General features: G+C 38.6%; 1 protein-coding gene across 2 annotated transcripts in view; it reads right to left on the bottom strand.

Moving 5' to 3' along the window:
- Positions 1-17,119, bottom strand: part of Gpo1 (glycerophosphate oxidase 1) — a 428,577-nt gene that overhangs the window by 127,565 nt on the left and 283,893 nt on the right. For both annotated transcript variants that reach the window (XM_090387948.1, XM_090387949.1), the window contains exon 11: positions 6,863-6,997. In XM_090387948.1, the coding sequence (XP_090244074.1) occupies positions 6,863-6,997 (135 nt within the window). The remainder of the gene's footprint in view (positions 1-6,862; positions 6,998-17,119) is intronic.

The following is a 17,119-nucleotide window of genomic DNA, read 5'->3' as shown; positions in this document are numbered from 1 at the left end:
CATCGGCTTTGTATCACACCTGGTCAACCACTGCCCTGGCACGATGCCCATTGATCTGGTGTATCTTCAGAACTCCGTAGTTATATTTCTTATGGTGTGTCCCCATAATCAATTCGTTGTTGGAATACACTCTTTACTTTTTGGTACGTTGGGCATTTTGCATCCCGTACGGAGTGTGTGTGTGGTCCAGCCTCAGAGATTTGCAATTGATGCATATGGGATCTTTCTCCTTGTTTGGGCAATTTTTAAATTCATGCCCTTTCTCTGAGCAGTGGCTGCACATAGCTTCTTTCTGGTTGCAGGTTTGGGAGGTGTGGCCATACTTGCAGCACCTATAGCACTTTATTACTGCCACATGCTCCCTACACTTATGACTGCTCCACTCCACATAGATGGTACTCTGTGTTCGTAGGATTCGCCAAGCCTCAGGGGCAAGTTCTATGACCCAATTACAGTTGCCACTGTTATTTACTCTGGTTTTGTATTTTGGGAAAACCAGCACTTTCCCATCCCGGTCTGGGAGTGCACTTTTTAGATTCTTCCTGTAGATCTCCTCTGCCAGAAGTTCAGGGGTCAAATCCTGGTCCATGTTGAAGATAACCACTGAGGGCCTTTTTCTCTTCGGGGGCCTCCACTGTGAGCCCAGTGTAGGGATCTTGGGGTTTGTTATAATTACTTCTGCTTCTTCCTTACTCTCCGTTTCTATTACTATCCCTGGATTTCTGGTCTTTCTTATGGCTTTTATTCTGGTTGCTCCGAATTCTTCTCTGAGGTTTTGGATTACTTTTTTCTTGATTTCCTCACTTGTACTGGTTTCTTCCCCTGTTGGTCTTAAAATGATTATATTGGGCGTTGGCAGAAGTGTTTTCTTTTTAGCTTCTGTGGCCTTGCCCATTCTCAGTGTTTCTGTGGGTGTGTTCCTCAGCGCTTGAGCATATGATGGGGTGCGCTGTGGCATTTGATTGCCGCCATCTACACGTAGTGCTTCCAGGGTTGTCATTGTTCTCTGGTAATTTGTATGTGTTTTCATTAGTATGGTCTCCAGCTTATTCCATTGCAGGATTATTTCTGCACGGATGGATGAAGAAATCCTATTACTATTCTTCTTCATTATATTTTCGAGGGTCATACGCAGTAGGAGTGTCTGCTCTGGCACAGTTCCCTTTGGGAGTGTCGGGTCTAGGATGGTTTCCTCTGGCATTTTATGCTGTTCTTCAAGTCTTCCCACCTGATCACTTGGTTGCTTGGCCTCACTTGTACTCTGGGTTTCCTGATCAAATTTCAGTAATGTCAATTTTGTATTTTCCCTCTTCGTGACCGATTTTGGATCCTTGGTCTCCTCTGTTCTTTCGGTTGAGTTTGGTTGTGTCCCCTGTGTTGGTGGTGTGACCTCAATTGTGCTTGAAGCACCAAGCTCTGTCTCTTCCATTCCATTCTCCATTTCCCTACGATTTCGGATTTGCGGGGCTCTCTGGTTTAGCGGGATGCAAGCTATATGGTGTAAAGTCCTCCACAACAGCTGCAGGATGCATGCGATGAAGCACAAGTTTGTGTGTCAATTTGGGGCAAGAAACGGGAGGAGTTGAAAGTCAGTCGCGGAAAATTTGAATAAGTGGGGGGGGGAGGGAATACAGAAAACTTTTTTTTTTTTTTTTTTTTTTTTAAAGCTGATACTGCATAAGCTTGCTTTCTTGTATCATATGCCTCTACTAATGCTAAAGTAAAATTATAGGATCCCAGTCATAATATTTTGTTGACTTGCACTTGGCAAAACAATAATGCTGATGTGATTCTTCCTCTTGCTCAGACTATGAACAACTTCCATCTGTTGTTGTGGAAGTTGATAGCTTAAATAAATTCAAGGAAGAATTAGGCAAGCTATTGGAGGGTGTGGACAGGTGAAATGGGAAGTTTTTTTCTTTATTTTTCTCCAATGCTGTATAAGCTTTCTTGCATCATATGCCACTACTAATGCTAATATTCTTGCTATCCATCATTTTCAAAGCTCAGTATTATTGCTTAGCAGCTTTTCTTTTATTTTATTTTTAGTTTTTACTTGAAATTTGTATTATTACTTACTTATTTTTATATTCTTAGTAAAGGTTTTATTTTTTAATTAATTTTTTCTTTCTTTTTTTTTTTTTTTTTTTGCAAAACTATGTTGTCCATACAGAAGTCAAGTAATTTTTGTTATTTTAATATTTTGGAAGGGGCTTAAATAAATAAATAAATAAATAAATATATAAATATATATATATAAATAATTAAATAATAAAAAATAAAAATAAGAGAAGCTGTAGGGTATGTGTGGGGGAAGAAATTTAAGATTTAGATGGATTAGAATTGCAATAATATGAATTATGGATCAGGGACACTGCAAGCGCAAAGGTACCCTACAACCATAATGTATACATAAAATTATTTTTATGTGTAGAATATAGTAAGTATACATATAAGTATTGAATATAACTAATGCTACTAATGAAAATACGGTGTACCCTGGGAGCGATACATGTGTTGAACAAAGGGTGGAAGAAAGGAAAAGAAAAAGTGTAACGAAATAAAATGAAAAGAAAAGAACAAAATGCAAATTTTGAAAAAACAACGACCAAGGTAGAAATAGCATTGCAGTATCTTTCATAATTTTTGTGTCTTCTTCAGAGGTCATCCACCAAAATTATGAAAAAGAACAGCAATACTCTTACTTCTGTTTCTGACATGTTCTGTATGTCAAAGATCACGTGTAAGAAACCACGGGTAAAATCTAAAAGGAATTTTGAATACAAATTTAGAATAAATAATTAAAGTCAAGTTATGCAAAACTATTATGTGTTACTAAAGTATTACATACAGAACATGGATGACCTTACAGAAGTAAGTAGACCGCTATGAAAGTGAAATAGGCGAAGACAAAGGAAAAGAGTAACCGAATGACAAGGACTTACCACTAATGGTGGTGTTGACAGAAAAGACTGTGCCAGAAGCTAACCCGTGTATATATGCGTAGATACGCTAGCGGCGCCTAGCGTTAGATGAATTTTGGTGTCTGTATATTATGTAATGAATTTACGTAAGCAGTGGAGCTGCGCTAGGCTAAGATTTTACCACGTGGTTTCTTACACGTGATCTTTGACATACAGAACATGTCAGAAACAGAAGTAAGAGTATTGCTGTTCTTTTTCATAATTTTGGTGGATGACCTCTGAAGAAGACACAAAAATTATGAAAGATACTGCAATGCTATTTCTACCTTGGTCGTTGTTTTTTCAAAATTTGCATTTTGTTCTTTTCTTTTCATTTTATTTCGTTACACTTTTTCTTTTCCTTTCTTCCACCCTTTGTTCAACACATGTATCGCTCCCAGGGTACACCGTATTTTCATTAGTAGCATTAGTTATATTCGATACTTATATGTATACTTACTATATTCTACACATAAAAATAATTTTATATATATATAATGAATATAGCAAATAAATTAACAATTATTATGGCAAGATAAACAATTATTATAGCAAATTATACAATAAAAAGAACTAAAAACTGAAAGGAGGAGAAGAACTGATTAATGCCATCAATGAATGTCTAGATAGAACATTACATCAGTCTTATTATGTTTGAGCATAGTTTGAGCAGTTATTAAACGTGCAATTTATTAAAGGCAAGTATATATAAGCTGGTGGCAACTAAACGCTATAATAGTTATAACTAGTCCATGGTTCTAACTGGGTAAGGATACGCATAAATAATGGAAATAACAAATATTGAAAAAACAAAATAATCAATAAAGCATAAATGTAGAAAATAATAACTAAATACATATGTCATGCCAATTATAGGAAAAAGGTGACACATTGAAAGGGACTTTATCAAGGGCTAACCCCTTCAATGTGTCCTCCTACAATTAGGGAGCTATCAGTTTCTGATATCATCTGCCTGTTAATCCATGCCGAATGGTAATAAAAGATATCAAAAAGAAGGATAGCTATAATAATGGTAACTAAGTTAAAGTTAGACGAATTTTGTGGTAGTTAGACGAATTTGAGGTGGTTAACAGGCTGGATGACTTTAGCCCGACATATAGCCAAGACAATAAATCAAGCAGAAAGACGAATAATAGTGGTAGTTGAGAACCAATAGTTTTTAAATAATATCATGTTAGTGGATGACAAAGTAGCAACAGCTAAAAAAGGAGAACGGATATAGGGTGTAAGAAGAGCAATAGTACCTCAACCCCCCTCGAATTACTCTAATAGTTCATGAGGTAAGAACAGTAGAAGGAGATAGCAAATAGTTAAAGTAAAGGAAAAGTAATAATGCAATTGTACGTCGGATAATACCGGGGGCGTAACTTCCCGTCCCTTATAGCAAGAGATCCTGGTATATCAATAGTATAATGCAGCAAAATTTGGATAATGTATACAATAAAATAAAATAAGATATATTATGGAAATGAAGTGGACAGGAAAGGCTAGTTCCTAGATACTTACAGCGTGGTATAGCGAGAGAAGCAGACATACCTCGAAGAAGAAACACAAGAAAAAAACCATGTTGTAGAGCACGTGTTGATTTATATACGTAGATAGCGGGTGCCAGCGCCCTCGTACTGACATGTAGTTAGCTGAGAAATAATTAGTTTAAAACAGTTGAGCACACACGCCCTCTAGTATTCTTAGCGCATAGCAATAAGGGGTATTAATAATATTTAGCGGCGAAATTTAGAAATGAAATAGGATAAGAGGTTCTCATAAGAAGCGAAAGAAGAAAATGGCTAAGGGGGAAGCCAAGAATTAATTACTACACTACTTCAGAAGCAAATACAGGTACAACTTTTTCAATGAGCGTAAGCTGTATTAAATATGCTTCTGAGGCAGTGCCTAATTATTTACATATGTACAGGCTCTGTAGAAACCGTCAACCATAGATAATCCAGTGGGTAAAGAGTTAGTTCCGCAAAACTTTAGGTATAATATAATAGTGGTCAAAGTGATTATGGTATTTATTTAAGGCTATCAACATAGCTGTATGTAGTTTTATATTAATGAAACGTTCCGGGAATCCGTTCTCAGATAACTTGTGTTTAAAATCGATAAATGTGCTGATTATATATTCAGCGTTATTACATATTTTAATTATTCTAATGCTCTGTGACACGATTATATTTTTATGAATTCTTAATGAGATATTTGAATGCCAGTTGGTGAGGCCAATAGTTTTAAATCCAAACGCATAACGTTTGTCATAAACGTTGGTATCTATTTTGTTATTGTGCACCTGTATGTTAATATCCAGGTAAGTGGCTGTTTTTGTGCTATCTTTATTGGTAGCAACTATTTCTAATTCCGATGGGTAATTATTGCCAAATTTGGTGAGAAAGTTGGGATGATTAAAAACGATTAAATCGTCAATGTATCTGTACAAAGTTATGTCCTTGATAATATTTGTTTCGAAGTAGTGTAGGTAAAAATTGGCAACCAGACTGGAACTACAAGCACCCATTGCAATCCCAGTTTTTTGCTTGTATATATTGGTACCATTGTAGATGCAACTGTTGAAGATGCAAATATTTATCAAGTCATTCCAGTATTGTTGCTTGCGTATATGTGTGTGTGTATATATATATATAAATATATATGTACACACACACACACACACACACACACTATATATATTAATATTATTATCACTACTTGATTACACTGTGTTAATTCCACTGCATTTTATCTATTATTATTGCAGAAATCTTTACTGCAATAATAATAGATAAAACAACAGGCCTGAGATTAACAGTTATAATATATGAAATAAATGTAAATTAAAATGAATAAATAATAACAGTAAATAAAAAATAATAACAACAACTTCTGAAACTGATGTTATTGGTGGAATTCCTCAGGGTTCAGTGCTACCCCCCCCCACTGTTTTGGATATTTATTAACAATACTGATGAGGAAATATTAATTATATTGTCTAGGTTTGCAGATGATACAAAGTTTGGCAGGGTGGTTAATGACAGGAAAATCAAGGCACATACAACAGCAACAAAACCAAGAAAAATTAGTTGGCTGGACAGAGGTGGCAGTTAAGGTTTAACATTAATAAGTGTAAGATACTGCATATGGACAGCACAAATCCTAGAATAACATAAAAATTGAATGGTGTCACACTTAAGGTTGTGGAGAACGAAAGGGGACTAGGAGTAATTGTACAGTCTGAAATTAAGTTCTCTTAGCAGTGCAGACAGGCTGCTATGACAGCTCATGGGTTTCTGTCAATGATATAATGAAATTCTGCCACCAGGTATGAGATTTTCCCATTGTATAAAGTACAGTTAGGCCACATCTTGAGTGCTGCATACAAGTCTGGAAGTCTCATTTTAAAAAGGATGTGGAACTGTTGAAATGGATGCAAAGAAGAGCAGAAGGGTTGGTCAATGACACAAAAGGGGTATTCTAACCATTAAAAACCCTCACTTCTGCAAAAGCAGCACTTGGATAATAGGCACTTGCAAGGAGACCTGACAAATGTTTCAAGGCTTTAAAGAGTAAATTTAACCTTACTCTTTCTCAGACAGCATATATAAGTGGTTACAAAAGGAAAGAAGATGGTTATAAGATGGATGTGTGAAAATTTGCTTTTAGCCAGAGAGTAGCTGATGGAACAGAATTCCATCTTGTATTGTGGAAGTAGGTAGTATGAATAAATCTAAGGAAGAATAAGACAAATGGTTAAGAAAAGACGGACAGGTGAAGTGGGTAGTAGTTTTTTATGGTTGATGCATTATAACCTTGCTTCTTTGCATTATTTGACACTATGAAATCTAATACTAATGACAGAGAAATTAAATACAGGTGATACTTACCAGCAATAGTGATTAAGCCATTATTACTAACATGAATAACGTGATTGCGAGCTATTGATTCTGTATTTGCTTTAGCTGGATTTAAAACCAGTGGTCGAATGCCACTCCATGCAGACATGACATCTCCTCTTCTCACTAATACCAAGAGTAAATGGAAGAAAATCATCAAAACAGAGGAGTGGAAGATAAAACCATAACACAGTAGACAAAATTGAAATACAGCCTTAAACTATAGACATAAGTCTTAGTTAGTCCTACCTATACACGACCTAAAATATAACCTAACCAAAATTTTTCTTTAAAACTTACCATATAGATCTATATTTTAAACAGACTGAAATATCCCACTGCTTCATATAACTTTGCTAAATAAGGTTAGAACAACAGCATATGAAAAGCTATTTCTGTTATTATTATTATTAGTCTACTAGATATATTCCTCATTTATAATGAAATTAATTTATTAGCCAAGAATGAAGTAACCTTCTGCTTATTCAACTCATATTAGACTTTATGATGGTTGGATAATCAAAAATATTCTGATATACAATATTCCATTACACTATAATATTCTGTTAAACCATTTTACTGAAAATAGACAGAATATGGGTAGTGCTAATAACTGGTTGCCAGATTTGGAAGATTCAACTGTATAATTTCTCATTAATAATAATATAATTTTATTAAAAATAATATTAATAATAACAAAAAACCTGGGTACGAAGGTCGCCACGAATTGGACAAGATTTTTCAGCTCAGGCAAATGCTAAGTTTTTTTATTTATATTTAGCCTTTTTATTGACTTAATTGTTATAAATTAATTTTAATATAATTTAATTAATAAATTAAATTATATTAAATTAAATTGAAAGTTAATATTTAGTGTCCATAGATTTTACTGTTCGTAACTTGCCACGTTGTTATATGATACGGAATAGTGTAACATATATCCCAAACTTGATAGCGTAAGAATTAACGTAAAACTGGAGAGTGAAATAGTCAGTCCTCATGTAGCACGATAGCTGTGTTCCTATAAACCCTCGTGCAATATAAATAATAGGCCCTATGGAAAAAAAAGGGTTAGGTGCCGACCACCCAAGGTTGAACACACATTGGTAACCAAATTGTTATCAAACACAATAAATAATCGTTATAAAATACGCAAGTATTTTATTACAACTATTATGTAATAAAATATTGCTAATTCTTTTTCTTCTATCCAAAGCAAACTTCTTTGTTTGATTTTCTATCCAAACAGATGACAGTAGTTCCATCTCTTCCAATTCTTTGTGTCTTGATCTAATGGATTTTATTACGCTTTGAGTTGTTCTTGCTATGAAAGTTGTTTTTTTTCCCTCTGCATTCTTTCTAATTCTCGACGTTGCCTCATTCAGGCCTGTAGCACTTGCAATATCACATGTTCTTTCATTTTGCTCAAAGTTTTAGAGGGGAAACCCCGGTGGGCCAGAGACCAGAAGTGTGATTTTGGCCATAACGCTAGTATGAGGCCGCTACAAATTTTTCCGGGTAAGAATCGTTAGGTTCCTAGTAAGGATCGTTAGTTTATTCTGAATTGAGACAGCGAGATTTGAAAGTTAATTAATACTTAAGTGTCAGTAAATTTACCGTTCGAAACTTTCCCGCCTTTGTGATACGATAATTATATACCGTACTAGATAGCGTTAGTTGAACTTCGTTAGCAGTTAAATTGTACTTTTAAATAAATACATATAACGACTTAGATTACAAACGTAATATAATTAATTACATTTAACATAATTAATAACATAAGATATTTAATTATAATTAATTAATAAATTAATAGAATCATGACTCAAACCAGAGCAGCAAAGCAAAAGGCTCAAGCAAATGGAAGTGCTGTGGCTCACAGAAGAACTGAGGGAGGCAGTTGTCCTCTGACTCACAGCCTTATAAAATGCACTGTTTTCTTGATGTTTGCAGAGCAATCAGGTACGGGACATGATACTGCCATGGGGGATGTCTTTGTGTGTGCGCGATACAAGGAGTGTATCGATATCAGGCAACAACTCAGCGTTCTTGTGGGCCTATATGAGAGCTTGAAGGACAGGGTGGATGCCCTCGAAGAAACTAAATTGAGGGGCCCATCAAGCTCTCAGCAGCCCACATCAATGCCAGAGCTTGCACTTGGGCATCACGTGACACAGAGACAACCCCGAAGGCAGAATGCGCTGGTCCAGAAGGAACTAGTAGTTGTTGGTGACTCTATTGTCAGGGAAATGGGGAACACGCTTTGTAAAAAGGATAGGTGGAACAAGACCAGGGTATGTCTGCCAGGGGCAAAGGTTGATGATGTTGTAGAGCGAATATCATCTTTTAAGTGCACAAAAGGTGATATAGTTGTACACGTTGGCACTAATGATATTAAGAGTAGGAGACCAGCAGAATTACTTAACAAGTACAGGTCACTGTTGAACAAAAGCCGAGAATTAGGGTTGAATTTGTAAGTGTCTGCAATTCTGCCCAGACACGATAGGAGGGAGTATATGATGAGAGCCTTGTCGATCAATTCTTGAGGATCAGTACTTGAGGCTGTCACAGACATTCTCTCAGATATGCCAGACATGCTGTTCTTGCTACCTGTGCGTCTAAAACGCTGATGGAACTGATATTTGGGTGACACTCAAGTCAAAGTGGATCCAATTTCGGCGAAGCCCGGACGGTCTATGACAGCCAAATCCTCTGCTTGCACCTTCACGATGGTGGGACTGTTAGTAATCCTGGGTATAACCTTCATGCACAAGTAAATGGTGGGTGACCACCCAGGTGTGAACCAACGTAAGCAGGGGTCGAGGTGTGGCGCCCACACCACATGGAGGAACGCCGGCCCTCTATGTTACCAGGCAGTACTAGGTGGTAGATGACTCTCATCAACCGGTGAAATACCACCACTTTGCTTATTGGAGGCTTGAAGTGGTGGAACCCATGTTTAGTCTCTAGAGCTAAGTTCCGGCCAACCCTTCCCTATCTCTTCCATCATGCAGTATGATTGATGATTTTTGTGGTTATGATGAATGTCGTGGCGAGATCCAATATTCCTTACATTTCGAGGGTACGGCTCTAAAACAGTGTTCGCAGGCTGGCCGCTAGTTAGTACACCGGACTGAACCTATTGGTAACTCTCTAGGAAGCTTCCGGATCAGCTAGTGTATAATCTTGCTACCTCTACTCTGCCAGATAGTGACTGGAGGGAGTCCGAGTAGTGTGTATGCGGGGAGCATTGTCGAGGCCACGTTATGTCAAGGATCTGGGTATATTCTTACCACATGTACGCCATATCCAAAAATTTCATTACTTCATACAGCATGTCCCACCCACTTTTTCTTACTATCAAATACACCATGAATTGTCAAAATAATAGAGCAAGCTTATCTGCGAAAAGAACTAAACCTCCCAAGGACTTCCTAATTCATTTCACAAATATACGTGGTCACAATTCTAATCTCAACGATGTCCATTTCCACTTGCAGTCTTCCAAACCCCACGTACTTTTTCTGACTGAATCTCAGTTATCAGTTGATTCAACTACTGCTCATCTCCGATGTCCAAATTATTTGCTGTATGATTCCTTTCGCCTCAAAGGTGGTACTCGTGCATATGTCCGTTCTGATATTCCCTGTCAGAGATTTGGCAATTTGGAATCTCCTCTCTTTCATCTTCTCTGGCTTAAAATCTCTCTACCTCATTGTGTAAAATTCATCTGTTGTCTCTACCATTCTCCCAACTCCACTAATCACTTGGAGCTCTTTGACTTCCTCTCTTTGCAACTTGACTTTCTCCAGTCCAACTTTCCTAACAGTGAGGTAATTTTCCTTGGTGATTTTAACTTTCACAACTCCAGCTGGCTTCCGTTTTCTAGTCACACTGACGCAGCAGGTCGAGATGCTGAGGCTTTTGCAATTACTAATGACCTAGCACAGATTGTTCATTTACCTACAAGAATACCGGACAATCCTAATCATACAGCCAATACGCTTGATCTTTTTCTCACAAACAACCCTTCTAAGTACAAGGTTGAAGTGAGAGGTCCTTTAGGCACTTCAGATCACAACTTGGTGATTGCCTCTTCTCCAATGGAACCTTTATCTCATGGCTATTCCCAACCTCGTATTGTTTGGCATTACAAGAATGCAAAATGGGATGACCTGCGAGACTTCTTTTCTTCTTTTCCTTGGTCTGATTACTGTTTCAAAACTTCTGATGTCAACGTTTGCTCAGATCGTGTCAGTGAAATTATTCTTGCAGGAATGGAATCCTTTATCCCACACTCCACTTTAAAATCACGTCCTTTATCTAAACCTTGGTTTTCCAATAAATGTGCTAAGGCTGTCCAAGAGAAGAACGTTGCATATCTTAATTGGCTTGTTTCTAATTCTTCAGTTTCATTATCTGCCTACACCAAAGCTCGCAACAATTGTAAAGCAGTTATTAATCAGTCCAAACTAGAGTTTGAACAGGCTAAGAGTAGAAAACTTGCTTCTTGCCCTAATGGTAGCCGAGCATTCTGGTCTCTTGCCAAAGCTATTGGCCGCAACTTTTGCCCATCTCTGCTCCCACCTCTGTCCAAACCAGATGGTTCTGTTGTCACTTCAGCCAAGGATAAAGCTGACCTGCTAGCATCCCATTTTTCTTTGAGCTCATGTATTAATGATCTTGGTAAAACACCTCCCACCATTCCTAACACGCTCCATTCAATGCCTCCTGTGGTCTTCCGTCAAAAGGATATCAGAAGGATTTTGATGAATCTTGATGCTAAGAAAGCTCCAGGTCCTGATGGTAATTCTCCACTTGTTCTCAAAACCTGTGCTCCTGAACTTACTCCTATTCTTTGCTGCCTTTTTTCACTTTCTTATTCCAAAGGTGTTTTTCCTTCTGCTTGGAAATTTGCTCATATCCAGCCAGTTCCTAAAAAGGGTGACAAATCCCTCCCATCCAATTATCGTCCCATTGCAATTACTTCTACTCTTTCTAAAGTAATGGAGAAATCAATTAACCGCCAACTCTTAAACTACCTAGAAACCTTCCGTCTGATCAACGATCGCCAGTATGGATTCCGTCAGTGTCGATCCACTGGTGATATTCTGGCTTATGTTACCCATTTATGGACTAATTCAATGGAAAGGTTCGGTGAAACACAAGTAGTTGCTCTTGACATCTCAAAGGCTTTTGATCGTGTTTGGCATAAAGGTCTTCTAAACAAGCTTCCATCTTATGGTTTGCCAACTGTTTTTAGTAATTGGTTATCCAGTTTTCTCTCTGATCGCTCACTGAGGGTGATGGTAGATGGCTCTCTGTCTTCTAACTTCTCCACTAATGCCGGTGTCCCCCAAGGTTCAGTTCTTTCCCCCACTCTTTTCCTCTTGTATATCAATGACCTTCTTCCATTGACTGGAAATCCTATACATAGTTTTGCCGATGATAGCACATTGCATTCAACTTTCCATTTTGAGAAATCTTGTCCAGCTCAATCAGCTTCAAATTCTCGAAAATCTGCTGCCAATTCCTTAAATGCCGATCTTCAGGTAATTCTCCAGTGGGGCAAAGACAACTTAGTTGATTTCAACCCTTCTAAAACTCAATCTTGTCTTATATCTCGCAAAAAGGATTCTTCTGCTCCTATGCTTATCTTTAGTGACACTCCGATTTCTAGGCAAAATGATATATCTCTTTTGGGGGTTACCCTGACTTCTAATCTCTCTTGGCACAAGCACATTACAAATATTGCTTCCTCTGCATCTAAAAAACTTGGTTTTCTCTTTCGCTCTCGGCGTTACTTTTCTCCCAAACAGCTGCTCACTCTGTATAAATCGCAAATCCGCCCTGCCATGGAATATTGTTCCCACATCTGGGGTGGTGCCCCCAAAACCTCTCTCATGCTTCTTGATTCCATTCAGAAGAGGGCAGTTAGGTTAATTAATGATCCATCTCTAACAGAGTCTCTCCACTCGTTGTCTCATAGACGTACTGTTTCTGCTGCATGCCTCTTCTACAGATACTTCCATGGGCACTGTTCTTCTGAATTGGCTTCTATAATTCCCGCTCTCAATTTCAAAACAGTCCGAACACGTGCGGCCACCAGCCAACATCCATTTACTGTCCAACTTCAAACACACAGAACCAACTTTTCATCTTCCTCATTTATTCATTCAACTGCCGTTTTCTGGAACAACCTTCCTTCATACGTATTTCCTGAAAATTCCAATCTACAGAAGTTCAAGTCCAATATCAACAAATATCTTCTTTTGTCTTCTCAACCTCCAACCCAAGCACGGTACTAAGTACTATAGGTTATAATACCTCTCTTGTTCGGGGTTCTCATAAAAAAAAAAAAAAAAAAAAAAAAAAAAAATTTGGCCCTGGAAAGATTGTGCAAGGCTCAAGGGTTAGAATTTTTTTCAGCCTGGACTGTACTTGTTAACAGGAGAGATTGCTTCTACAGGGATGGGATACACTTAAATAGAAAGGGTGCAAGAATATTTGCTGATGCTATCGAGGCAGTGTTAGGTGGGTCGGAAAACTACTAGCTTTGGGGGGAGACAAAGACCAATAGATTGACAGTAGCCACTGGCAGAGGTGAAAGAGATTCTTGCACTGCTTCTATTAGAATGAGCAGAAACCTGAAAAACAAGATGCATGATATTTCAGAGACTGCTTGGAGCCATTGCGGTACAAGTAAACACATGGGTTGTGTTAGGGTAGCTAAGAATAGAAACAGGTGCAGGTATACTTGTGTGTACACCAATGCTAGGAGTTTAGTAAATAAATTTGATGAATTTGAGGTATTGTTCAAAACATCAAAGGCAGATATTGTTGGGATATCAGAGACGTGGTGTCACACAGATATAAGGGATGCAGAACTGCAATTTGGGGAGTACAACGTCTACAGAAAGGATAGACAGGATAGGAAGGGGGGAGGGGTTATGCTATTAGTTAAGAAACACATAAAAACCAAGGAAGTGAAGCCAGTCGACATCGCTGGACAGTGCAGTGTTGAGTCAGTTTGGTGTGACATAAGCATTGGAAATTCTAGATTGGGGGGATACAAGGACTAATAGATTAACAGTAGCCACTGGCAGAGGTGAAAGTGATTCTTGCACTGCTTCTATTGGAATGAGCCGCAGCCTGGAAAATAAGATGCAGGATATTTCAGAGACTGCTGGGTATCATTGGGGTACAAGTAAACACATGGGTTGTGTTAGGGTAGCTAAGAAAAAGAACAGGTGCATGTATACTTGTGTGTACACCAATGCTAGGAGTTTAGTAAATAAATTTGATGAATTTGAGGTATTGCTCAAAACATCAAAGGCAGATATTGTGGGGATTTCAGACACGTGGTGTCACACAGATATAAGAAATGCAGAACTGGAATTTGGGGAGTACAATGTCTACAGAAAGGATAGACAGGATAGGAAGGGAGGAGGGGTTATGCTATTAGTTAAAAAACACATAAAATCCAAGGAAGTGAAGCCAGTCGACATCGCTGGACAGTGCAGTGTCGAGTCAGTTTGGTGTGACATAAGCATTGGGAGATCAAAATTGAGAGTAGGAGTGTGCTATAGGCCTAATGACTCTGATGAGTATAATAAGAAACTGTTCGGAGAAATAGAGTGGGCCAGTAAATCAGAGAGTCTTATAATGGGGGATTTTAATTTCCCAGATATTGACTGGAATTTGGGGGCTGGTCACTCACACAGTAGCAAGGCTTTTGTGGATTTATTGGATGATTGTTTTCTACATCAGCATGTTCGGGAGGCAACTAGAGGGAGTAATACTCTTGATTTGATTATCAGTAGTGATTCTTCATGCATTAAGAATCTGCAGATAAATGAACCACTTGTTGGCAGTGATCACAGTGTGCTGAAGTGGGAGTTACTCAAAGAGGTAACTACCATTAGGGGTAAAGGGAAGGGGTATTGCTTTCGTAAAGGCAACTACAATGGACTGAGACAGTATTTAAATTCTATACAGTGGGATCAACTGATGATATTGCCAACAGCAAATTCAAAATGGGAAGCATTCAAAGAACTTATCGTGGAAGCTACTAGGCTTTACATACCAACTAAGAAATATTGTTCAAGGTTTAGGCCTAAATGGTTGTCAGATGAACTAATGAGGCATATGGCAGAGAAGAAAAATGCATGGGATACATACAAATTAACACGTGACACGGACGCCTATGATAGATACAAGTTGATCTGTAACCAAGTTACAAAGGAGTTTAGGCAGGCGAAGGCAGATTACGAGAGATCCTTGGCAAGGGATGCGAAGAAAAACAGCAAAGAGTTCTTTACTTATGTAAACTCTAGAAGGAAGGGGATGAATCAGATTGGTCCACTTGAGATCGATGGGTCAACTGTTGATGACCCTGCTCGGGTAGCTAACAAACTAAATGAATATTTTGCATCGACATTCACACATGAGGAGTTATTCAGCGAGGGGAATGCCAGAGGTGTATTCAATTCTAGCAGTAAGCTAGAGAATCTTGTAATAACTGAGAGTAAAGTGGAGGAGAAACTGTTGAAGATAAACACAAGAAAGGCACACGGGGTGGATGGGATCTATCCAGTTATATTAAAGGAGGCAGCAAAGGAAGTAAGCAAACCCTTAGCCATAATTACGAGAGCTTCCTTGGACTCAGGGGAGGTATCCATAGACTGTAAATGTGCAAATGTGACCCCAATTCACAAAGGAGGATGAAAGGCTGACACAAGTAATTATAGACCTGTGAGCTTAACTTCTGTTCCAGGAAAATTAATGGAGGCACTGGTTAAAGAAGCACTGCAGGATCATTTAGACAAGACTTCAGTTATAGCTCGGACACAGCATGGCTTTGTTAAGGGGAAGTCTTGCCTGACCAATTTGATTGGATACTATGATGCAGTCACAAAAGAACTGGATGCAGGGAATAGCTTTGATATTATATACTTGGATCTTAGAAAGGCTTTTGATACTGTTGCACATGGAAGACTGCTGCACAAATTGGAGCAGTGTGGCATTGGAGGCAAGTTGCTGCTATGGATAAAGGGGTGGTTGAGGGGGAGAAGACAGAGAGTGGTAATCAATGGACACTGCTCATCGTGGACTAATGTTATTAGTGGAGTCCCTCAGGGTTCAGTATTGGGGCCTTTATTGTTTTCTGTATTTATAAATGATATTGATGATGGTATATCAGGCTTAATGTCCAAGTTTGCAGACGATACGAAGGTTGGCAGGGTTGTCAAGGACACTACTGACACTATGCTGCTGCAACAGGATTTGGAAAGGTTGAGCAGATGGGCTTCGAGGTGGCAAATGAAGTTTAACATTGACAAATGTAAAGTACTACATATGGGAAACAGCAACCCCAGAGCAGCGTATCAACTCTGTGGTACTACACTGACAGTGGTAGAGAATGAAAGGGACCTGGGGGTGGTGGTGCAGGCAGATATGAAGTTCTCTGAGCAGTGCAGACGAGCTGCAAGAGTAGCTCATGGTGTATTGTCAATGATATATAGGAATTTTTCTAGCAGGGATAAGGAGGTGATTATTCCCTTGTATAAGGCAATGGTCAGGCCACACCTAGAGTACTGTATACAGGCCTGGAGGCCTCATTTCAGGAAGGATGTAGAGCTGCTGGAACGAGTACAGAGAAGGGCAACTAGATTGGTGAATGGGACAAAGGGGTTCTCTTACGAAGAAAGGCTTAAGTTTTGCAAATTACAGTGTCTGGAAACTAGGCACCAGCGGGGTGATCTGATAGAGGTGTACAAAGCCTTGAATGGTTTGAGCATGCTCAATGCTGATGGGATTCTTCCTCTAGCTCAGAAAAATCACCTGAGAGGGCATAAATTCAAATTGAGGAAAGACAGATGTAGGATAGATGTGCGGAAATTTGCCTTTAGCCAGCGGGTGGTTGGTGGGTGGAACAGACTTCCATCCCTTGTCGTGGAAGTTGATAGCCTAAATAAGTTTAAGGCTCAGCTGGACAGGTATTTCGAACGAACAGAGGGGTGAAGTGGAAGTGGTTATTTTTTTTTTTTTTGGCTGATGCTGCATAAGCTTGCTTTCTTGCATCAAATGCCTCTACTAATGCTAATGCTAATGCTAATTCAAAATTGAGAGTAGAAGTGTGCTATAGGCCTAATGACTCTGATGAGTATAATAAGAAACTGTACAGGGAAATAGAGTGGGCCAGTAAATCACAGAGTCTTATAATGGGAGATTTTAATTTCCCAGATA

Source organism: Mastigoproctus giganteus, chromosome 13 (genome assembly GCF_048544385.1).
Source record: "Mastigoproctus giganteus isolate SK-2022 chromosome 13, ASM4854438v1, whole genome shotgun sequence".
Lineage (NCBI taxonomy): Eukaryota > Metazoa > Arthropoda > Arachnida > Uropygi > Thelyphonidae > Mastigoproctus > Mastigoproctus giganteus.
The sequence above is the reverse complement of the archived record's forward strand: the minus strand, read 5'-3'. Positions and strand labels throughout refer to the sequence as shown.